The following is a 21,390-nucleotide window of genomic DNA, read 5'->3' as shown; positions in this document are numbered from 1 at the left end:
CACCGCCCTCGGCAGTATCTACTGCTTATCTGCCGCGATAGATACATATATTGCTCAAAGCGACTGGGCAGAAACACACAGCTATTGATGGTCAAATAAACCAATACCTTCACACTAGTCTCTTTCAATTACGAGGGAAATCATAAGGTAATGTTATTATTGAATTAGAGGCAGAATCGTCCCGTTTAATACACAAGCATGTAACAAAAGAATGTGGGTATCGTCAAAGCCAGATAGGACCCCAAGCAAGAATGGGGGACAAGTGAGTGGAAAGACACAAGGCTATCCGGCCTTGTGGTGTCTCCAAATACATAAATATTGTTCAGCGTCATTAGCATATTCTCATCAGAAACCAGGCAATGGTCCTCTCCAGCGCTATCAAGCCATCAAATCATGTGGCACACCGCACCTAGATGTCTTCGACCACGCGCGCATTCATTGCACGCTGGAATCCATCATCAGGCTGTTGGTATCGACTAGGGCCTTCACCAGCATTCTCTGCCGCAGCCATTTGCTGCTGCACAGTCTGGTTCATTGCCGGCAAAAAGATGACTTTGCTGTTGGCTGTCTTAGCCATGGCTTGCATCGCCTCGAGATAGCGGATTTGCATCGCAGGTGCAGAAGACAAGATATCAGCGGCCTAAAGATGGAAAGTTAGCTCATGTCGAGTACTTTGATGAGATGGAATATTTACCTGACGCATCAATTTGGCCGACTCGACTTCAGCACGAGCAGCAATAACCTTACTTTCACCGATACGCTTCGACTGCGCAGCCATAGAAAGAGAGTCCTGCAAGTCTTCGCTAAAGATGATGTCCTTGATGAGCATGGACTCAACCTGGACACCCCATCCACCAGCAACGTCCTCGATTATCTCTGAAGTCGACTGAGCGATCTCTTCACGGCGTTCAATAACGTCCTGCAGAACTCTTGCGCCGATGACATGACGCAGTGTAGTCTGAGTACGCTCCACCAGTGCCTGGCGGACATTGGAAATACCAAATGCGGCTTTGTGGGGAGAAACGATCTGGTAGTAGATCACGGAACTGAGGTTCAGGTTGACATTGTCCTTGGTCATGCAGCTCTGACGGGGCACTTCGACGATCTGGATCTTAACATCCACCGCTGTAAGATGCTCGCTCAGTGGGTTCACTTTGACCAGACCGGGATCGACGGAACGTTCGAATCTGGAAGGACATCAATCAGGATATATATTCTAGAGTGATCGTCGTGGGGGTTCACGAACCTTCCGAATCTCGTGATCAGGCCGACTTCACCCTGCGCGACTGGTTTGAAGGGGTTTGGGCAGCAGAAACAGCATGGAATGGCACCCAGGCAACCAAGACATTCACCAAGTCCGTGAACTAATAGCGACAAAGGTCCGTTAGACCAAAAGAGCTTTGACGGTGTAATATAGGTCAAGGTCAAAACTTACTGAATGAAGCGTACCATCCGTGCGCATCGGGGTTATCTTCACCGTGCTGGATTTGCTGCGCATACTTGGGTTGCAGATCGTCCAAACGAGCTGGTTGCACATTAACCAGACCCGCACCAGGTGCGCGGGCAGGGTTAGTAGGTTGCTGGACTGGCGCCTTGCCGTTAACATCTGCGCTTCTTTCGGCTGACATTTTCAGTTACTGGTAACTAGGAGAAATCGCAGGTCGTAGACTAGTGTACAGTGTGTAACGGTAATCGGACTAGAACGGTAACCTAAGCTCGTAGGGGACGACGGAATAGCAATTATTTGAAGCCAACGAGAGAGGTAAACAGGGTGCGCTGAGAAGGGTTCGCAGCTGCAACGGCAAATATTGATAAAAACTAGCAGTCGGAATGATGAACTGATTGAGAGAGATTTAGAAATATGACATCGGAAGAGGGGAGTGAGGGGAATTAAATACCACTGACCAGCTGCAACCTTAGTTTCACGACTCAACCACTCGACGGCAGGCTTCCCGTAGGGTAGTAGCTAACACAATGAACTACTACTCACATCCTACATCTACTGTGAACTCAACTCACATGTTCTCCGCAGCGGTGGCTGTGGGTCGCTAGTTTTGGTCCTATGGGACCTTTTGGGGGGCGTCTTGGCTGCTTGGTTCCTAAGTTGGACCCTCTTCTTAGCCCATTCCTTCTGGACGCCTCGTGTCCTTGATCCCTGAGGCTTCCCGCCCGCCAGCTGTAAATTTACTACTTGTTGTTGGAACCATTCAGGAGCTCTGCTTTTACTCCGCCTCCCAAGGCTGAGCAATTTAGAAGGCCCCAATCCGTCCATATAGTGCAGTTTTGTCGCTGAGGATACTCCTGATTCTCTCACTTATCCCAGACTCTGCCACGCTTACGGTCAACGACGGACCAATCTGCGCCAATGTCTTGGACTGTGCCCGAGACCGAAAGGCGCGTGCCAGAGAGGAAGTACTAAACGCGCTAAGAATTCGAACTCACCTCTGATATTTCGACGCTACGCTGCTAATCATGCAAATTACATCATTCTAGAAGACGAAGACGGCTATGCGGCAAGCAGGCGAACCACACAAGTTCCTTCCACCAACCATACTGAGGATTGGGGTTACTAGCACCATAGGGCAGCATATGGATGGGACCACTCAATTAAATTCAATGTGCTTTGATCACCTGGCAAGCATACCTTTCTCTCCCTGTCGTTGCCCCGGCATCGTAGTACGGTCTTGTCAACATCCACGTGAGCTCTTCGGTCTTTCCATCTGTTTTCTAGTGACCAATATCCCGCCGGGTTGACCCATGGCTCTAAAGCTCACAGCCCTCTCCGACACTTCGGTCGGCGATCTCGTGTTGAGATCAGCGGGCGAAGGATTAGGTTTGTGCTGTGCAATCACCCCAAATACAATGGTGGTGCTTACCGTTACACAAGGAGATGACAACATCACTCTTGACCCGTAAAATATATTATGCGCCCTACTTGCGCTATACTTCTGCTCGGCATAAAAGATCCGATAGACAAAGAGCTTGTGACAATTTTTTGGCACCTCCGTCGATCTACAGTGAGGCTCTTATGGGCAGAATAAGGGCTCACGGCCCCCCACCACGTATTTAGCGCCAAGTAATCGGGCGCACTGAGGCAGTGCTTCCTTTGCATATTGTGGGCCAAGGCTCAACTGTCCCGACATTGGGCGATCGATAGGGAGGCCAATCACCATGTTACCATACTTCCGAGAATCGTCTCTTACACCTGATTCATAAATTAAGTAGCTCATAGAGAGACAGAGGAACTTATACTCGAACTCAGCACGGCCAGGGTGCTCTTGCTGAGTTGCTTACAAGCAGAAGAAGAGAGATTCCTTCCCTAAAACGCGCGAGCAATTGTCTATCTAACTAGATACGGGCGGTATGTCTTCATGTACGTTCTAGTATGGGACTATAATCCTATCCTTCCCAGTTTTGTAGGCTGATCTATGTATGGGTGTAAAGATTATAAAGAATAACCCCTCGGAGAGATAGAAATCTACAAAATTCTCACCATACTCAGCATATAGACAGCAAAGGGAGGTGATATATATAAGGATCAAGCTGTCTGTAGTCTCCCTAGATTTATTTGAATATACTTAGCCTCCTCCCGGGCACTGGGCATATATCTTATTGATAAACCTCTTCTTTCGCATGGTCAGTATTCGACAGTCATGGGAATCAAACCCACCACACTATTTACTTAAGCTTCGACCAGAGAAACCTCTGTCAGACGCCTGTAGGAGTGTCATGCATGATGATTACTACTACACCACCCGGCCACCCGTAAATAGCTCATAGGAACTACTGTAGTCTGGATGAAAGTATCTCATTCATAGGCTGTTGTCGTTATGTAAAGGACAACAACAACTTCAAGCGTAGTGACTACTGTACTACTATCTACACAGCAAGTATGCCTGTCAATCACAGATAAATCAGGCAATTCCGCCAGGGACCCTCAAATTAGCCGGTGGGTCATTTGCATACCTCCGTCGGCGCGCATACTTCCGTTGGAGTGTTATCATTACCACAACAGGAAATTGGTGTAGACACGCTGAGCCCGAGTTTCGGCTCAGGATCCAGTATGCGGACTCATCCTTCTCTCCTACGAAATTGACATATTGCGTCAGTGATAATCATTCAACTTACAATGTAATTGCCCATTGGTAAGAGCGGGTCCTTGAATGTTGGCGCTTCTTCGGAAGATAGGAAGCCCCGATGGCTTGCACTAGATCATGCATAATGCATGTTCTTGTTTACTGTGTAGTTTACACAAGTGTAGCTATCAATTGTTAGGACAAAGGCGACTTTTCCAACGTCTTACTATGGTGTACTACAGGGTCAACTAGACTAACTATGCCCTTGATCAAAGTTGTGAGCCTAAGATCGCAGCAAAACTAAGCAGAAGATACACATATAGCTGCGACAGCTACTAATAGACTCAAAATTGGAAGCCGTTATCATACAACAGCATCATTGGTCTAGTGGTAGAATTCATCGTTGCCATCGATGAGGCCCGTGTTCGATTCACGGATGATGCACATCTTTTTTCATCTTTTTTTTCCCCCGCCACTTTCTTCTCAATTGCCTTTAGGTTGTTTGTCCCATCTTTCTTTGTTGGTCCTATCAAGTGATTTTTGTTTTCTAGAGGTCACATTTTCAGACAGGGGCGTTCGCCTGACTTGGGTAGACGTCATAACTCATTTAGATCTCCTAAGATACAATGGAATCTTCATTATTGACGTAGAGAAAAGAGAATTGGGCAAATGTCTCCCTTTTGCATTTTTTTCAAGTTCATGGTCTCGCCAGTTCTTTGGCGTCAATACTCAAAGCCCTCTGGGGCGTTTCAATTAGTGATATGTCGCACAATGTCGCGAATCCAGGCCTAAGGCCACTATGGCCTGGGCCCCGGGCTACGCACTTCAACCAATCCAGCAGGTACAGAATGGAGTACCCCTGTTTTAAGATGACGTAAGGTCGAGTTCTGCAGTCCCCATTGAAACGAATGTATCAAAATTGGCGTGACACAACTTTCACCAGATACTTTAGTTATTCTACTTCATTCCGTAGTAAACTGGCGCGTGCTTGAAATATGGAAGCTTTAGAAGGTTTCGTACCTAGTGTAATACATCAGAAGCTCAATGTCATTAAAAACAGAATGAGAGCAAAGCCAGCCGCAAATTAGCAGACTGATAGCCCCGATTCGGTTTCAGATGAGCGCACTCCTCCTTCCTCCCACTACTATTGCTCCATTTTTGACGCCCGCCCCCTTTGTCCTTGCCATTGTACACAACCAATTATTCTGGGCTTTTCAGAAACCCCGCATCTGACCTTTCAATGCTTGGAGTTTCTTCTAAAATAGCAACAATTGCTCAGCCCTGCTTAGTCATCTACCCTGAACCCGAAAAGGCGCAAGCGGAGAATCCCTTAAAATCGATCGACGAGAAGACTGACCAGGGGATTTGCATGGTGACAAGCATTTCCCTCCTGTTCCTCAAGCCGGAGCTGGTCTCCCCATGCCTTTTGGAGATTGACGATGAGTTCGTTCCACAACTTGGTGCTACAGGCAAAGAAGGCGCGCGCTGTCATCAATTACAGAGGAAGGAAGTCGGATGCCAAGAAGAATAATCTGTCCAAGCATGCTGCAGGCTCATCATCAGTGTCCTCGTCAGTGTACGTCGTGTGCCCCTCATCGCATCCCGTGTTCTATGCTCAAAGCGTAAGGCATGTCCATCGCTAACCTACGTGTTGTACATTTATAGTGTGGAGCTAGTTCCGACGTCTTCCCCCTGGGATCTCCTCCCAGTCGAGATTCAGATCAAGATATTCGCCCACTGCGGTGTCACGGACTTTCTGCCATTAAAACTTGTCTGCAAATCATTCTATCTACTGCTTAACTCGCAGGAACAATGGATCACCCGGCAATACCTCCGTCAACGTCGCCATGGAACACTCCCCTCCCCGATAGATAGCGAAAGGACATATACTCGGAATCCGGAGGATGATGCAGTGTTGCTATCCGACCTGTTTCCACCCGCGAAGAGCGCTAAGGGTGGCCACATATACACTTTCAAGTATATATCCGGCCTGCGTCGCCGGCAGACGCTTTGTACAAGACTTTGCTGCTACCTCGCGGACCGTGTTATGGATCGGTTTGTGCACAGCGAACCGGCGTTCATGAAATCCATGTTTACCTCCAAAGCCGAGCGCTGCGTCTTCGTGCAAAGGACGACTGCGCGCTTATGGTTTCATCTCGCTCCGCTCATGTAAGTATTGGCCTCTCAGTCGTCCTCTTTAGTGCATCTCTAACGCATTCCCCTCATACAGGTATTATACTCTATACTTCCTTGAGACCTATGCTCTTGCCAGGCGAGAGCAGACTAATGTTCTTCTGCGTGACTGGGAAGCTGGACGCTTGCCAGTTCCTGTACCCCCACACATCCGTAGAGCCATGTACCGGGACTTGCAAGTAAAGATAATCAGATCACCTCCTTTTACTGACACCCCTACCCTCATAGCCACGCATCACTGCATGCAACTTCTAGTCTCATACTTGCGGTATACTGTACCACCAGATGAGCCTACAGTTTCGGATGACAGTTGGATTGGATCCTTGCTTACAGTGTCGCCATTCCTCCGAATAGTGGAGTACTTCTCCGCTGAAATCGGAGATGGCGGCAATCAGCGGATGCAGCGAAAGGACTTCATGCACAATTTTCATAACGATATCACCCTAAATGAAAAGGACGACATCAACATGTTGGTCTTCCAGAATGCCCCGAACGTGCATTTGCATGGTTCCGTGGAAGATGTCTGGTTCGATGTTGTGAAGGAGGAATTGGCTTTAAGAAAGGCGGCGCCGCATCATGCAGAGCGCGTCATGGTTTGGACAGGGTTGCCTGTCCTATTCAGCTGCCAAGACTGTCGAATTTCAGATGGATGGCGTGCATAATGCATTCTGTCGGTTTAGCAAGCATTGCATTCTTTGCATTCACAAGGCGAGGCGTTTCATAGGGGTTTTGGTGTACTCCATGGCGAAGAATATATCCATCTTCATGGCATGAGCTCTTTGCTCGTTTGGGTGTTACTCTTTTGACATAACAATATTAGCAGCGGCTACTACAAATGAATGGAGATTTCTATTACCTTGGTATCGGTCCATCAATCTGTAACAAGAATGCATTCCTCAGTCCCATGTAAGCTAGCCCTATGCCCTAGGCTCCTTTCTGGGAGTGAGATGTTTGTATTGTTTGTTTGATAAGATGCATCGATTAGAGAGATAGTCGCGCCGCGGGCATTCTGCTCTCCCGACTAAGTAAACAGCTGCCGCATCATTTACTGATCGACAAGCTCCAAGGGAGCATCTCTTCCAATTGTGCTATACTAACACCATATGTGATAAATGTGATATACCATCCCTTCGCATGCATAAAACACCTTCAACCAGCCTCACGATACCACAATGACGCAAACAAGCCTACTAAACACCTCATGGACACTCCACCATCTCTCCCCCCTCCACCACGGAAGAGACTTTGACAGCCTTGTCAACAACCCCGCGGCTCTGAAGTTCTACGCGACCCGACTACGCGATCAAGTAACCGCAGCCTCCTTCCCGATTGCCCTCCAATCCACCGGTCCACTGCCCACAACCGACGACGACACCCTCTCCCGAACCGGCGCGCTGCAATCCTGCACCTGGGAACCCATACCCAGTCTCTCATTCTCAGACATTGAACTCGAACGCGACCCTGACAATGAGTCTCAAGCGTCGAACGGACCTCGATCCCGAGCGCGGACTCAACGCTCAGCACCAGCCTTACATAGGCCTTCCCAACATGGAAGTGGAATCCTCGTGAACCTAGAGTACGAGAACGCAACATACAAAGCAGCTCTTCTTAGCTTGTCCTCTCTCCCTGCAATTCAAACCGAAACCGTTTCGAAACCTCGCACCCGAACTCGCTCTCAGACCCAAACACATGCTACGCACCTACCGCTCCTTCTAACCCGCTTTCCGGCTCCTCTCCGACAAACTTTCGTCTCCTTTCTTTCTTCGACCTTCGACACGTACTGTTCTCCGCTTCGTCTTCCTTCGCGATTTATAGGCACAGCCTTGAACACATATATAAACACATTGAACTTGGAAGATGGATCCGGGACTGTGAACGCAGTCGAGATTGTCAAAGAGCTTCACCTCACGCTATCGTTCCCTGCCCTTGCTGCGCCGGATTTACGTACTTTGAACATCACGGTGCCACGAGAGTCGTTGGGCGGGTTCCTTCATGCTGGAAATAACGGTGATGGAAGTGAGTCGGACGTTCTGGCTGTGCTTAGTGCATACCTGGAGGAGCATTTGGCGATGAAGTTTGATTTGACCGGTGGGAATGCGGAGCCCACCCTCAAGGGACAAGATCATGTGCGTCTTGCGCGGATCGCCTGTGGGGGTTTCGTGCTCGGTGGAGATGGGAAGCTAAAGCTGGTTGCATCGACACCAGCTGGCGACAACGGTGATGCGAATACCACTGCTGGTCGGAACAATCATCTTGCATTACGTGCTTGTGAGGTGTTGCTTTCCGATATATTGCGCAGAGCTGAGATGAGTGAGGATGAGAACCAGAAACCCTGATTGCTACGAGGATCTGCATGAACAAGCGAATATCGAAGAAAACCGCTGATGATTCTGATTTCAAATGCTACCAACAACATATCTAACGGATGCTGGGACTATACATTCTAAACGTCTGTCTTGTATCGTGCAATGTCGTGAATCGTTTACAGGTTCGGATCATGACCAGGTAGCACACCTATATGAGAGAAGCGCCGGGCTTCACTTGGATTTAAACCTTCAAGGTTCCGATGCACGGCCTTCGGATTCAGCGAGCCGAAGCGCCTCATCAACTCCAGGGACAAAATGAGACATGCCTCCGCATCGGTCGACTATGCCGCTTCTTTCGAACATGCGGAAGACGCTGCGATTCGAAAGGCGACAGAAGTAAACGCTTACTCCGAGATTGATGTAATCGTTCACAATCTCGGAGAGGACCTGCGTACCGGAGCCATCGATGCTCGTGACACCGTGAACGTCGAAGATCACGTTCTTGTTCGACTCTGGGGGCCGCAACCGTGGGAGGGATGGATGTGCGCGATTGGAGCCGTAGAACTCTAGACGGCGCAAGCGATTCTTGAGATCGCCAGTGTTGGCGAAGGTGAGCGGCTCGGGGATCTTGACAACAAGGGCGCCGTCAATGAGCTCCACGTTCTCTGAGTGCATTTCGGCGTTGTCGTATTGGTCGGATGTCCCAGCTATTTTCCCGAGAATCTGGATGCGAGGCTGGGTGGAGTGACGGATCAGGATCAGAATTGAGAGCCCAATGCCAAGCGCGATACCCAACTCCAGCGAGTAAAATATAGTGGAGACGAAGATGAGAAGCATCAATGCAAGCTCTGTCCAACCACGCAGCCGGATGAAGAAGGCGACGTCGTGGGGACATTCCTCTATAAGACTGTATGCGACGACCGATATCGTAGAGCATAGTACAGCTTTCTGTGATGGATATCAGCACATGTCTTACCCAGTAATACTCGGGGATTGGAGAAAAAAAACTCACAGGAAGATAGTATAAATATGGCAAGAGCACCATAATAACAATGAAAGTGATAACACTGAGGAATATGCTGCTCATAGGAGAGCGTGCTCCCGTAGAAGCGTTGACTTTGCTCCGTCCGTATCCGCCAAAGGCAGGGAGAGCCATAAAGCAGCCCCCAACCACATTAGCAACGCCTAGAGCAACCATCTCCCTGTTTGCACTGACTGACATGCCTTGGACACCGTCTCGTCTCTCCCCGAGGCCCTTGGCGGCAACTGAGGACTCGAAGAAGCCAAGAATAGCAATGATGAAGGAGGTGCTCATAGCGGTGCGCACATGTTTCAAATGTTTGAGTTGGAAGGGCCACCTGAATGCGAAGAGCCCAGTGGCAGTGTTCTGGACTGAGCCTAGAACTTCCAGCCCCTGCTCGTACCATCCAAGACGCCAGGTCAGGATGGCAGAGAGAATCACAACGAGGATACGGTCAGGAAAGTAGACGACCTGGGGGTATCGTGGTTCGAGTGCTTTTTTGATTGTTCTGTGGGCACAGGGTCAGCAATGATGTATCGCCTTTATGGGCTTGGTGGGGTCTTGGTACATACCGAAAAAGCATGATTATTGCAAAGCTACCGAAGGATACAGCAGCTGTAAGACCATGACAGTTCTTGATATTCTCAGCGAAGAAGACAAGCTTCTGCACTGTGCTGCCATGGCTGACACCGGCCTCTTTGGCCAGGTCTGCCAATCCAACCTCAGGGATGAGTTGGTCAACAAAGATGACAAAGCCAATGGCAGTGATGAAACCTCTCAGAAAAGGTCGACTGAGTACATTATCCAGGAAACCCAGCCTAGTCAGTCCAGCGACTAGTATCATGGCTCCTGCCATGGCAGTGGCTATGCCTACGACCATTGCGCTTGCGGCCTCATCGTCCTCCTGCGAGTGGCCTTGTTTGACGCTAGATTTGACAATTGTTCCCGTCAATAGTGACCCAGCTGCTTCCGGACCAACAACGAGCAGAGGACTGCTTCCCAGGATTGCATAGAGCAGTGGCATGAAAACGAATGAGTACAGGCCGTTGATTGCTGGCGCGTGGGCGAGGTTTGAAGCCAAAGATAGCGCCATGGGAATGTAGATTGATGCGATTGTCAAGGCTGCGATCAAGTCGCCTCGGAGGAAAGACCAGCGATATTGTGTGATCCAGTTGAAGAACGGGATGTAGTATGAGAGGTACCTGTATCTCAATCAGTTGTTTCGTCCTGAATCCAAAGCCGAGAGACTGTATATTCCAAACCTACATCGTCTTATGGTTCTTCACAGGCCACGCCAGACCTGACCCAGTCCTGGGAGGCAGGTTCTCCGGTCCTTGTACAAATGTTGGGTTTCCATTCCCATTCCGAATATGTCCTTCAGGTCCACCGTCAACCTGCGGCGTCGACAAACCATCTCTCGTACCGTATGCGGGACCTCCTTGACCATCGTCCAATTTCAACAAGCGAGTTCTATCGTTCGGTTCTAAGGTCTCGGGAACCCGTTCAGGCGGAGGATCTGCAGAGCTGTTTGACAGAGGTGCTCGGAAGAAGCCCGCAAGCCAGTCCCGCAAAGAGCGGTGTTCGAGGTGTCCGCCCTGCGGATTGAGATCCGTCATGTTGATTCGGAGAAACCCGGGGTGAAAAGCACGATCGAATCAAACAGACAATGCACGCTATAATGTCGCAGAAAACGCCATAAGGGATGGCGACTTCAGCGGCGAGGTAAGATTGGGGGAAAAAAAGGAAGCACAGTTGTGGTTGAGCGATTTGCGAGACACGATTGCTAGCGCAAGGAGCGGTGGCTGTTGGGCTAAGATAAGTCCATCGTTAGCGGAATCGTAAGTTTTCGGACGAGGCAAGCAGGCCCTGATTGGCGGTGGAACTGAAAGTTTTAAAATACCAAGATATTTTATTTTGTAAGGCTGATGCACGGGCAGAGTTTTGCCCTGCAATCTCTCTCTCTCTGTCTCTCTCTGTCTCTCTCCGATCTGGCAGAAAGTTGAGACAGGCGTCGATGACGTTCGGACCCTGAAGATAAACATACTAAAACTGGAGAACAACCCACTCATGGCTTACATAACTTTCTTTGTTCTCCCTTTATCCCATTCCGGTATGTGATGATGATGCCCACTGTCTGTAATTGATTTGAATAATCCAGTAGTGCCAAACATTGGAGTAATTGGGCATCCAACTGAGAATGTTACACAAGCAATCTGCATATAATGCTTACACAATTGGTTGCCTTATACCCAGAGGGTCGTTGTTCTACAGAGTACACTCCTAAACACCAGGCTCTTCAATGGCCACCACCGTCCAAATCACGCTCTGGTAATTGACCACTAATGTACGGAGTAGAGTCAGGCCACGCCAGATGAGTGCGCTACAATATACTCAATCCCTCGAAGATGAGTTGTTCTGCAAATGATGATGAATTTGACCAATCTTGGGGTTTCGCTTAGTAACTGATTGGTGGGCCTGTAGCACGGACCATCCAGCCCGATGATCCCAGTGGACTACTACTACTACTACTACTACTACTACTACTACTACTACTACTACTACTATTTTGTACAATAACGGCCATCAGGCAAATGAGATACGAGGACCTCTATGAAGCTGGACTTATGCCTTAGTCGATGTCTCGATTTGAATGGAGCTGGTTGTCTGAATCTATCTTTCTCGATACTATGTTAAGCAAAATGGGGAAAGAAATGACACCATTGCTCTGTCTTGTAGACAGCGGCCGGCATCGAAGAGAAACAATAAAAAACCAAAATAATCAAGCCGACTCGTGAGATGGTATAGATGATACTCATCCCATACATCACCACCTTCAGAGCCGCCCTATATCTCACCCTGGAGCCCGTCGTATAGTAAACAAGCAAGATTCCTGAAATACTCATCAGGACCAAGGGGGCTCCTGTTGCAGTCAGACTAAAGATGCGCCAGAGCATGCGGGTCGTGTCTGATGGAAATTCCCAGTTCCAGGCAACAAGATGGAAACCAGAGAATACCAGAGAGGTGAGGTTGCAGATTATGGATCTTGGCTCATCATACTCGCTTCTTTTCCAGTCGAAAGGATCAAATAAGAAGCAACGAGGCAAATCCAGCCAGGTTTCAACCACAGTACCTATTCCCTGACTTCTCCCCTCAGCGCCCGGTGGACCCAGCCTATCTTGCACAATACTTGCTTTTTCCTGGTTGGAAGGGAGTATAAGGGTGGCACGTTGGACTCCGAACGGCTTATACCACCACAAGCCGTACATTATCAGCGCACAGAAAATAAAGGCCAGTGTCATCAGCTCAAGCTCACTGATGGGCAGACCCGCAGCCGCACGCGTGATGTCCAAACTGATAAGCCATACGCATTGAAGACAAGCAAACCCCTTGATAACAGCATCTGATGTCGAAACATTATGAATGTCTTCCTCCTTCATTAGAGGAAGGCCTCGGTCCTGTAAGCAAGCTTCCTCAGTGGCCGGAAAGATTCCTAGTTCATCTAGTATCTCTGCAATATGTCAGGCTAAGTGTCCCGGATTCCGAATCAGTTAAATATTGATTTCTCACCTAGGGTGGTCAGCTGAGGGCTATAATATAACATCCTTTCGACCATAGTATCTTTCACTAAAATTTGATGATTCTCGTTGTCTCCCTGTACAGTCCCGGCCATCAACGTTGGACCATCCCGAGTGTCAACATCCTGATTGAGAAAGGTTCGGGGAATGGCCACCCGATACCCACCCATACAGGCATAAAAAGCGTGGGGCATGGTGAAACCAAGATGCTTATATCTCCTAAAGGTTTTCCTAGCCTCCATTAGCTCTTCCAAGGCTACTGCCACTCCGATCTCCGGGGCAATGGCAATCAAAGCCACCCATCCCATTCTCCGAAACCAAAGTCGTCGTAGAGGAGCCGTGGGCCAGTAATACAGCCAGCCCCTGTAAATATACCAGCCTGCTTCGCTCTCTTCAATACTTGGTATATTCAGGTGCACACATTCCCAGGAGCAGACAAGGAAGATAGATACGCAACAGAAGATAATCTGAGAAGTGCTTCGGGTCGTATCGTTAGCAACCCATCCCACCCGTTCTGTTGCTTGGGCCTCCGTGGTGACGTTCTGGGCGAAGACAAAGCTGGATGCAGTGCAGAGTAGTAGAAGTGTCGTACGTAATAAGATGGCCATTGCGGTAAGTGGGGAGAGTACTGATCAATGATGTTGGAGGCTATGAACGCCAGACGACCGAGAAGGTACAGTAAAGGGCCATGTCCCGCTAGTACATATCGAAGTCCAGGTTGAACGATTATTTAGCTGCTGTTTCCTGCTACTGAAGGTACACTCGCGTCACAAATTTCAGGCAAAACTGGCTGTCAATGGGGAAACACGAAATGAAGATTATAATGAAGAATGAAAAACTCCACCTGCAGCATGGCAGGAGGGGGTGGCAGGGGTAGGTTTAAAGGCGTTCAAGGCTATGAGGATGTCTGGTTGAAGCCTGTACTACCTCTTAAAACTGCCCAAGTACACTTCTATCAAACTTCCTGGCCAAGCCTGAATACACAGTGAAATTGTTGCGGCAGAGCCTCATGAACATCTTCCCTGCTGTAGCTGAAACTCAGCCTGGCATTGCCCTGGATCCAGGCTTACGGTTACGAAAGATGGCTGTGCAACTTGCCTCGAGTTGATTCTCCTTTACGTGTCGGGTGCTTCTACAAAGACCAATGGGGCTTACTGATATCCCGCGAGAACATGCTATGTGAGTCAAACCGTCGTGTCAGGGAGTCTAGCAAGATTTATCTAAACTTTCTCCGAATAGACAATCTTTGATCAATGGCTAGTGAACAAACAGAACAAGCAAATAAGCTATTTCAGGCTTCTGATCACCAAATCATGAAGTAACCTATTCCAAGAATAGGATACTTATTGGGCACTAATAACTCATCAGTTTTCATGCAATGCTGTCAAGAGCATCAGCAATCCTCCCATCTTTACATAGTATAGTCCAGGCCAACTGTTCCGAGCCGATGAAGAAATTGATTGGATATATATTGTTTAGCGTCAGGCTTTTATCGCAAAGCAAACCACCGTGTCGTGAATGTAGATCCACACCTATGCCGTCCACATATCCTGGCATTTCTATGGGTCATGAAGCTTCACAGCCACCAATGCCATTGCGCATGGCCCTATACAGAACATAACCTAGGTTACACCATAGTCCCAGCACTAAGGTTCTGCTGCGGCTACCGCGCGAACACAATCTTTGAAGAAAACTAAGCCTTGCATCTGAGTCATCTGGGTGCTTAAAGTCATCTACTACTTTCACTGATTTTTCTCGCATGTCTCCTCTGCTTCCCAAGTGGCCTTACTTACCCCAAAATATGGCAGACTCTGCCACGAGTGTTGATCTGGTCTAATAGTACTTAGGTACCCTGCCCGACTTATGCGGCTGGTCATGAACGGTTTGCCCCCAGCCTAATGTTCGGGGTCTGGGTATGCTTGTTTGACACGGTCAGATGAACAGTTTCCTCGGCTTTGTAAAGAGTTGTAGTGGCAGGTAAGGCTATTGGTTGTTGATTTCTTTCAGGGTTTCCTATCTTGATGCGTTTTGAACCTCGAGGTTGAGCTAAAGCTCAGCTTCTGTTGTATGATTCTAAATTCAATGACTGACTGTCACGTCTAACGTTGCGCTTTGATTGGAAGACTGGGTGATTTATTCTCACAAGTACAACCATACTTCTTGATATGATACCACGCCAAAATATAGAGGTAACCACTTTCTTCAATCAGTAGATAAACTTCAAAATATTCACTTGTTCAGGTATAGTGAAGCATTAGCATCGAAATTTTGGGTTTATCTGTGTTACGCTGGAATATAATGAAAACATCTATACATTGTTTTTTGACACGACTATCTTTACTGGGGTATAGCCTTAGGTACGACGTTTGCGTCTTCCGAATAGATATACTATTCAACCATAAGCGCCATGCTTAGGCATCTCTGAAATCTCACTAACCATTTCCATTGAATACTCTAGTGATATGTTTCACAGTGTGACATCAATCTGTAAGCTGACCTATCTTACTTCCATTACTTTTTCAGCTCGGGGGTGGAAGCAGGGATCACCTCCATACTGGTTTGCTTCAGCGTATGCTGTCTTCCTCCCAAGACCATGGCTTTCATCAATAGCAACCTTCAGTGCTGAGTCTGTGTAAGCAAAGTTCAGATAGCACGGGATATTTGAGTAGCATTTTGCGCAATACTCCACTTTTATGCAAGTACTCCTCCTATCCCAGCATGATATGTCTGGTCAATAAGAAGAGCTACAAATTTTGGACTCGTGCCAATATCCACTATTTCGTAGAAACCACTAGTCTAAGCTGCTTGACACGAATGGATGAGCTGCACTTTGAGAGGTTCAAGCAGATATTCTGTATACAAATAGAAAGCATCTCGTAGCGCTAGTCTTGGAGGGATATTGCACTATTAAGCCATTCATTAAACAGGCGTACGGAGACAAAGGGTCAAGACAATTGTGCAATACTGTTTGCTCGGGCACAGTTTTCGCTGCAGTTGCCATAAAAATTCCATGATAATGTTGTTGAATATCTTAGCGATAGAATTACTTTTAGTCTTGTCGGGACAATACACATTCTAACCTTAAGTCTGCGGAGACGGATAGGCCTATCAATGCATTATCGCATTTTGCCGGGCGGTGAGGCTTTTGAGCCCTGCACGTGATGACTCAACCGCGAGGCCGAAAGTGGGTTTTTCGAATTGTGCTTTGTGATCCCCAATAGTGGCAGTCTTCATTCCAACCTCACAACTCCCTCACATCCTTTCGGGCACTCTTACGCAGGTATTATTTCGAGGCCACCTTGTCTCGGATACCTTATCGATTTCCAGCCTTCCATCAACTCTTGAACAGTTCCGAAGCTTTGCCTAGCAAAAGGCGCAACCCCGCCGAAAATGTCGTTGACAAATTGCCGTTTCTACGAGGAGAAGTATCCGGAGGTTGACAGCTATGTCATGGTCAACGTGAAGCAGGTATGCATTGCTACAGGTCATTTGGTTCTTTTCGGGGTTCAAAAACGCTGTCTAACACCCGTCTCTCAACCCCTCACAGATCGCCGAAATGGGCGCATACGTTAAGCTCCTCGAGTATGACAACATCGACGGCATGATTCTGCTCTCCGAATTGTCGCGCAGACGTATCCGCAGTATCCAGAAGCTTATTCGTATCGGCCGTAACGAGGTCGTCATCGTGCTTCGTGTGGACAAGGAGAAGGGCAAGTCCGAGTCCTCTGGATGACAACATCAGCATCAACTTACTAACTCGTATTCTTCTACGTATTTAGGTTATATCGATCTTTCCAAGCGTCGAGTTTCTCCCGAAGATGTTGTCAAGTGTGAGGAAAGATACAACAAGAGCAAGGCTGTCCACTCCATCATGCGCCACGTTGCCGAGGCCACTCAGACCCCTCTTGAGACCCTATACCAGCAGATCGGATGGCCCCTGAACCGCAAATATGGACACTCCCACGATGCGTTCAAGATCTCCATCACGTAAGGACCACTGGACTCAAGACTGTCATGAATCATCATACTCATATCATCACAGGAACCCCGACGTGTGGAACGAGGTTGAATTCCCTAACGAGAACGTGAAGAAGGAGTTGACGCACTACATCAGCAAGAGACTTACTCCTCACCCGACCAAGGTCCGTGCCGATATTGAGGTTACTTGCTTCGGTTACGACGGTATCGATGCGGTCAAGGAGGCCCTGCGCACCGCCGAGGCCCACAACACCCCCGAGACCCAGATCAAGGTTAAGTTGGTTGCCCCACCACTTTACGTCTTGACCAGCCAGTGCTTGGACAAGGCCATTGGTATTCAAATGCTCGAGGAGGCTATTCAAAGGATTGAGGCCAAGATCAAGGAGTCTGGCGGTGGTTGCATTGTCAAGATGGCTCCCAAGGCTGTTACTGAGCACGATGATGCTGCCCTCCAGGAGCTCATGGAGAAGCGTGAGCGTGAGAACATGGAAGTCAGCGGTGACGAGAGCATGTCCGAGAGCGATGAGGGCGTTCCTGAGTAAACTGCCCGCCGCGAGCTTAGCGACAGCGTGTGAAGCTTGAGAGTTCGCCTCGGCGGCGACATGAGAAACAAGCAGAGCGCTTCACGAACTGGTGTTGTGGGGTTATCGCAGACTGAAGATTGAAGGCGATCATATAAGTGTGTCGGGTAGGGTGTGGAAAAAAAGTTCAATAGAGTTTCTGGACATGACACGATTTATGAGACGCAAGTACGGTTTAATGTGCGATGTGCGACGGGTGAAATCGAGATCATCGGCGGGGTATGAAGACGATCGGAAGGGCCTCATCCCATCCAGAGGCCTTTCTTTCCCATAAGGTGATAATGACATGCACATTGTCCCTTGTATTGTTGATCAGTGGATGTTGCTTGACTCTCTGTTGGTGAGTGGCTTTGGCCCAACAGGAGCCCTCTCTTTCTGATGTACATAAGCTTCTTTGATCAACGAACGGTTCAACCCCAGTGGCCGTTTCAGACACTGATGTATAAGCCCTTCTCTTCCGGATTAATTGCAAGGAGCAGGTCGATCATTTCGCGCTGCTGCTCAGTAACATTCGTATCCTGACCGCTTGTATGCTTTGCACCTTGAAGATGGCTCCTTCATTGGTGGTTTGGGTGAGCGGCTAAGAAGTGGGGCGCGCGGCCTGGCTGAGTTAGTCCTGAAAGACTTACATTAACTAAGTAGACCGTAGCTCTGAAGTCTCCCTCCTGAGTCCTCCCTCAGCGTCTGTGAAAATCCGACCGTAGCTATTCTTCTACCAACTGATCTCTTCCTCTGGGCCATCCAAAATGGGTCACTGGCGAGATATCTTCAACACCGACGCGGGGCGGACCCGCCACCGCCTGCATATGGAACAACACCGATGTACGTCATCTGATTGCGGAGCCGCTCTACAACATGCTCTCGGCTAACAGGGTTCATAGTGCTTCCTGCCTTTACAGATGACCAGGTCTCTTCTACCCTACCCTCTAAGGAGGTAACAAAAGTCGCTCTTCGTCTGAAGTACCAGCTGGAGCAAGTCATCCCTTGCGAGCTAGATGAGAGTGATATTGTCAGTCCGAATAGTCGGGTTATCACAAGAAATGTGATTCAAACAGCCCGTCTAGCAGGAGGCGAAGACCTGCAGGCCTGTGTTCCTTTCTGTCTACTCGTTTGTCTGCGTTGGTTCAAGCTTCAGGCTCAGGAAGAGCTCTGGGATTCTGATTTACATGAGCGCAGAGCCCTTGCTTGTGAGGTCATAGCGAAGAGGATGTAGTACACCCTTCCCTTGGCATTGCTATGGAGACTTTGCTGATCAAGCTGATATAGCATTGAAACCGAAGAAGATCAGGACAATCTACTCATCAATGTTCTCCTTAAGCGGTACTCGATTTTCATTGATGGTGGAGAGGCCATGCCGGCTAATGTCATCGAGCGCGCTGTTGATCTACATGCTTTGAGGGTCATTGGCTCCTCAGGTTATCAAAAGTGTATCAGATACCTGTGGAATGGATGGTTCTGCCAGCAAGAGGGCAATCCAACCAATTTCGTTCCCTACCTGGAGAGGGACAACACAAGTTTTGCAGTTCACTTCCACCCAGATCGGATGAGGACGCCTCTATATCAGAACATTTGCCAGATTTTCTTCTCTCTCGTTTATCTCGGACTCTACACCCAGGTTATCAACACAGTAAATCCCACCGGTGACCTAGATGCCGTGGAGGGGATCCTCTATGTGATGACCCTTGCCTTCATCTGCGACGAAGTTTCCAAACTCTGGAAAGTCGGCTGGCACTACTTGGACTTCTGGAATGCCTTCAACTCTACGCTCTACGCAATCCTCGCCGTGTCTTTCTTTCTGCGCGTGGCCGCCTTGGCGCATTCTCAATCTGTTCACGATGCGGAAAGACAAAGTCTGAACGAACTGAGCTACAATTTTCTGGCATTTGCGGGGCCGATGTTCTGGATGCGTATGATGCTCTATCTCGATTCCTTCCGATTTTTCGGTGCCATGTTTGTGGTCTTGAGAGTCATGATGAAGGAAAGCTTGATCTTCTTCGCCCTTCTCTTCGTCGTTCTTGCAGGCTTTTTCCAGGCATTCATCGGCATGGCTCAAGTGGATGATGATACCCCCATTGTGAGAGGCATTGTGCAAGGAATGGCGAACAGCGTCATGCAGAGCCCAGAATTCAGCACGTTTGAGGACTTTGCCTTTCCATTTGGAATTATCCTCTACTACGTTTTCAACTTTGTTGTAATGACAAGTGGGTATTCCTCGAGTTTAATGTTTGGTTGCACAGCTAATTGAATCCACTCCAGTTCTGCTGAACATTCTCATTGCACTCTACAACAGTGCTTACGAGGATATCTCGGGAAATGCTATTGATGAGTACATGGCCATCTTCGCTCAGAAGACCATGCAGTTCGTTCGCGCACCGGATGAGAATGTCTTTATACCTCGTATGTTTGGCGCACTATTTCTGATACCTACGCTAACACTTAAAATAGCCTTTAATCTGTTGGAGATTATCTTCTTAGTGCTGCCGTTTGAGTGGTGGCTACCAAGACAATACTATGCCAAGCTCAACGATGTCATCATGGGCGTTATATACTCACCCATCCTCGTTATCACAGCGTTCTTCGAAGTGCGTGACGCAAGACGCATTAGGTGGAACCGTCGGCGCGGTGAAGAGGACGACGACGACGTGCAGGAATGGGAACACGCTGCCGAGGAAGTCGACTTTGATCTCGATGATAGCTGGACCCAGACCGTACGGGAATCCACCCCAAATATTCAAGTGGATGGCACCACCTTGGAGGTTATGCGGCTGAAGGAGCAGGTTATTTCGCTGACCGAGACAGTCAGAGTTTTGGCCGAGGAGAAGGCTGGAAGGAGTATGATGATGGGGGAGTCAAGCTCAACCATCGTGGATCCGGAATGAGCGTGATTTTGGGGAGGGTCAGTTGTCTTTCGGTTCATGGTGTTTATGATCTATACGCTTCGCCATGTCTTGTGCATTGTTGACAGTGAACTTCCGTTTCGTATTTTGCTCGACGTTTGCTCGACTTTATATTTAGGAACTATATATATATCAATGCCTACATATACGTATCATGAGCACCAGGAGTCATGACTCTGGTAGCTTGACGCCGACATAAGTAAGGTATGGCTTCCAAAAGTGGTAAGCAAAAAAGACCTATCATGGCAGACATATCTCCAATTGAAAGATATTAGTCGTATATTATTAACATATGGTAATGGGTAATAAAGGAAACCAAATGAAGGAGAAAATGAAAAAAGAGAGATCCCATGCGAATCCTGAAGTAGACATGTGGGAACAAAAAAGAAAGCCCAACGCGGGGCTCGAACCCGCAGCCTTGAGATTAAGAGTCTCACGCTCTACCGATTGAGCTAGCCGGGCTAGTTCGGTGAAAGAAGGCAGCTCTGTATGCTACATATTCCAACGATAAATTATGCTGACCCAGCTGCCACTCCAGGGATACCCTTCTTCGGTTCGAAGTATATATTTCTAAACGCCATGGTATTGTTGCTGGTACTTCTCTCCATCCTAATATCCGTACAGGCGATATTTATACTCACCATTTTCTCCCCGCTTAAGCACTCACCCACTAAATACAGCTGATAGTGCACGTGGAAAATAGATTCGCAGGGTGGTTCTGTGACATGCGTACTTGCATGTGCTGCTGTTGCAGCCGCTACTT

General features: G+C 48.4%; 7 protein-coding genes and 2 non-coding genes across 9 annotated transcripts; 5 read left to right on the top strand and 4 right to left on the bottom strand.

Annotated features, from left to right (window-relative positions):
* Positions 1-144: 144 nt before the first annotated feature.
* Positions 145-1,849, bottom strand: BO79DRAFT_181098 (slipin family protein). The gene is made up of 4 exons (XM_025680130.1): positions 1,436-1,849; positions 1,247-1,364; positions 695-1,187; positions 145-640 (listed from the first exon to the last, which is right to left on the bottom strand). The coding sequence occupies exons 1-4, from the start codon at positions 1,626-1,628 to the stop codon at positions 410-412; spliced, it is 1,035 nt and encodes a 344-aa protein (XP_025535164.1). The 5' UTR covers positions 1,629-1,849; the 3' UTR covers positions 145-409.
* Positions 1,850-4,449: 2,600 nt separating this feature from the next.
* BO79DRAFT_t240 lies at positions 4,450-4,520 on the top strand. The gene has a single exon. It is a non-coding gene; the product is annotated as a tRNA-Gly (tRNA).
* A 995-nt stretch (positions 4,521-5,515) lies between these two features.
* BO79DRAFT_158521 (uncharacterized protein) lies at positions 5,516-8,605 on the top strand (the record flags this gene model as incomplete). Its single annotated transcript, XM_025678912.1, has 6 exons — positions 5,516-5,680; positions 5,749-6,245; positions 6,307-6,902; positions 7,217-7,218; positions 7,427-7,740; positions 7,825-8,605. 6 exons carry the CDS (start codon positions 5,516-5,518, stop codon positions 8,603-8,605), a joined length of 2,355 nt encoding a protein of 784 aa, XP_025535163.1.
* A 42-nt stretch (positions 8,606-8,647) lies between these two features.
* BO79DRAFT_202819 (SulP family inorganic anion transporter) lies at positions 8,648-11,368 on the bottom strand. Its single transcript, XM_025681670.1, has 4 exons — positions 10,863-11,368; positions 10,169-10,798; positions 9,588-10,104; positions 8,648-9,523 (listed from the first exon to the last, which is right to left on the bottom strand). The coding sequence occupies exons 1-4, from the start codon at positions 11,210-11,212 to the stop codon at positions 8,825-8,827; spliced, it is 2,196 nt and encodes a 731-aa protein (XP_025535162.1). The 5' UTR covers positions 11,213-11,368; the 3' UTR covers positions 8,648-8,824.
* Positions 11,369-12,286: 918 nt separating this feature from the next.
* BO79DRAFT_158625 (uncharacterized protein) lies at positions 12,287-13,779 on the bottom strand (the record flags this gene model as incomplete). The annotated part of the gene is made up of 2 exons (XM_025678915.1): positions 12,287-13,104; positions 13,164-13,779. The coding sequence occupies 2 exons, from the start codon at positions 13,777-13,779 to the stop codon at positions 12,287-12,289; spliced, it is 1,434 nt and encodes a 477-aa protein (XP_025535161.1).
* A 2,618-nt stretch (positions 13,780-16,397) lies between these two features.
* BO79DRAFT_240498 (translation initiation factor eIF2 subunit alpha) lies at positions 16,398-18,177 on the top strand. Its single transcript, XM_025685035.1, has 4 exons — positions 16,398-16,639; positions 16,719-16,881; positions 16,951-17,158; positions 17,214-18,177. Exons 1-4 carry the CDS (start codon positions 16,562-16,564, stop codon positions 17,689-17,691), a joined length of 927 nt encoding a protein of 308 aa, XP_025535160.1. The 5' UTR covers positions 16,398-16,561; the 3' UTR covers positions 17,692-18,177.
* On the top strand, positions 17,752-18,314 carry BO79DRAFT_232418 (uncharacterized protein; the record flags this gene model as incomplete). The annotated part of the gene is made up of 4 exons (XM_025684232.1): positions 17,752-17,782; positions 17,817-17,837; positions 18,006-18,070; positions 18,210-18,314. The coding sequence occupies 4 exons, from the start codon at positions 17,752-17,754 to the stop codon at positions 18,312-18,314; spliced, it is 222 nt and encodes a 73-aa protein (XP_025535159.1).
* Positions 18,315-18,417: 103 nt separating this feature from the next.
* yvc1 (putative potassium ion channel Yvc1) lies at positions 18,418-20,750 on the top strand. Its single transcript, XM_025688898.1, has 5 exons — positions 18,418-18,552; positions 18,612-18,939; positions 18,997-19,931; positions 19,987-20,127; positions 20,176-20,750. Exons 1-5 carry the CDS (start codon positions 18,477-18,479, stop codon positions 20,607-20,609), a joined length of 1,914 nt encoding a protein of 637 aa, XP_025535158.1. The 5' UTR covers positions 18,418-18,476; the 3' UTR covers positions 20,610-20,750.
* A 266-nt stretch (positions 20,751-21,016) lies between these two features.
* BO79DRAFT_t239 lies at positions 21,017-21,089 on the bottom strand. The gene has a single exon. It is a non-coding gene; the product is annotated as a tRNA-Lys (tRNA).
* Positions 21,090-21,390: the final 301 nt, after the last annotated feature.

Source organism: Aspergillus costaricaensis, assembly GCF_003184835.1.
Source record: "Aspergillus costaricaensis CBS 115574 unplaced genomic scaffold BO79scaffold_41, whole genome shotgun sequence".
NCBI lineage: Eukaryota > Fungi > Ascomycota > Eurotiomycetes > Eurotiales > Aspergillaceae > Aspergillus > Aspergillus costaricensis.
Note: the sequence above shows the minus strand (reverse complement) of the source record. Positions and strands in the feature narration are given on the sequence as shown.

Bases quoted from the DNA above. Each gene is read 5' to 3' on its own strand.
- BO79DRAFT_181098 (XM_025680130.1), bottom strand. From the start codon at position 1,628: ATGTCAGCCGAAAGAAGCGCAGATGTTAACGGCAAGGCGCCAGTCCAG. The intron at 1,188-1,246 runs GTTCGTGAACCC...ATGTCCTTCCAG, and splicing joins CTGATCACGAGATTCGGAAG to ATTCGAACGTTCCGTCGATC. The intron at 641-694 runs GTAAATATTCCA...TTCCATCTTTAG, and splicing joins CGGCCAAATTGATGCGTCAG to GCCGCTGATATCTTGTCTTC.
- BO79DRAFT_202819 (XM_025681670.1), bottom strand. From the start codon at position 11,212: ATGACGGATCTCAATCCGCAGGGCGGACACCTCGAACACCGCTCTTTG. The intron at 10,799-10,862 runs GTAGGTTTGGAA...ATTGAGATACAG, and splicing joins GTGAAGAACCATAAGACGAT to GTACCTCTCATACTACATCC. The intron at 10,105-10,168 runs GTATGTACCAAG...CTGTGCCCACAG, and splicing joins GCAATAATCATGCTTTTTCG to AACAATCAAAAAAGCACTCG.
- BO79DRAFT_240498 (XM_025685035.1), top strand. From the start codon at position 16,562: ATGTCGTTGACAAATTGCCGTTTCTACGAGGAGAAGTATCCGGAGGTT. The intron at 16,882-16,950 runs GCAAGTCCGAGT...CTACGTATTTAG, and splicing joins TCGTGTGGACAAGGAGAAGG to GTTATATCGATCTTTCCAAG. The intron at 17,159-17,213 runs GTAAGGACCACT...ATATCATCACAG, and splicing joins GCGTTCAAGATCTCCATCAC to GAACCCCGACGTGTGGAACG.
- yvc1 (XM_025688898.1), top strand. From the start codon at position 18,477: ATGGGTCACTGGCGAGATATCTTCAACACCGACGCGGGGCGGACCCGC. The intron at 19,932-19,986 runs GTGGGTATTCCT...AATCCACTCCAG, and splicing joins CAACTTTGTTGTAATGACAA to TTCTGCTGAACATTCTCATT. The intron at 20,128-20,175 runs GTATGTTTGGCG...CACTTAAAATAG, and splicing joins TGAGAATGTCTTTATACCTC to CCTTTAATCTGTTGGAGATT.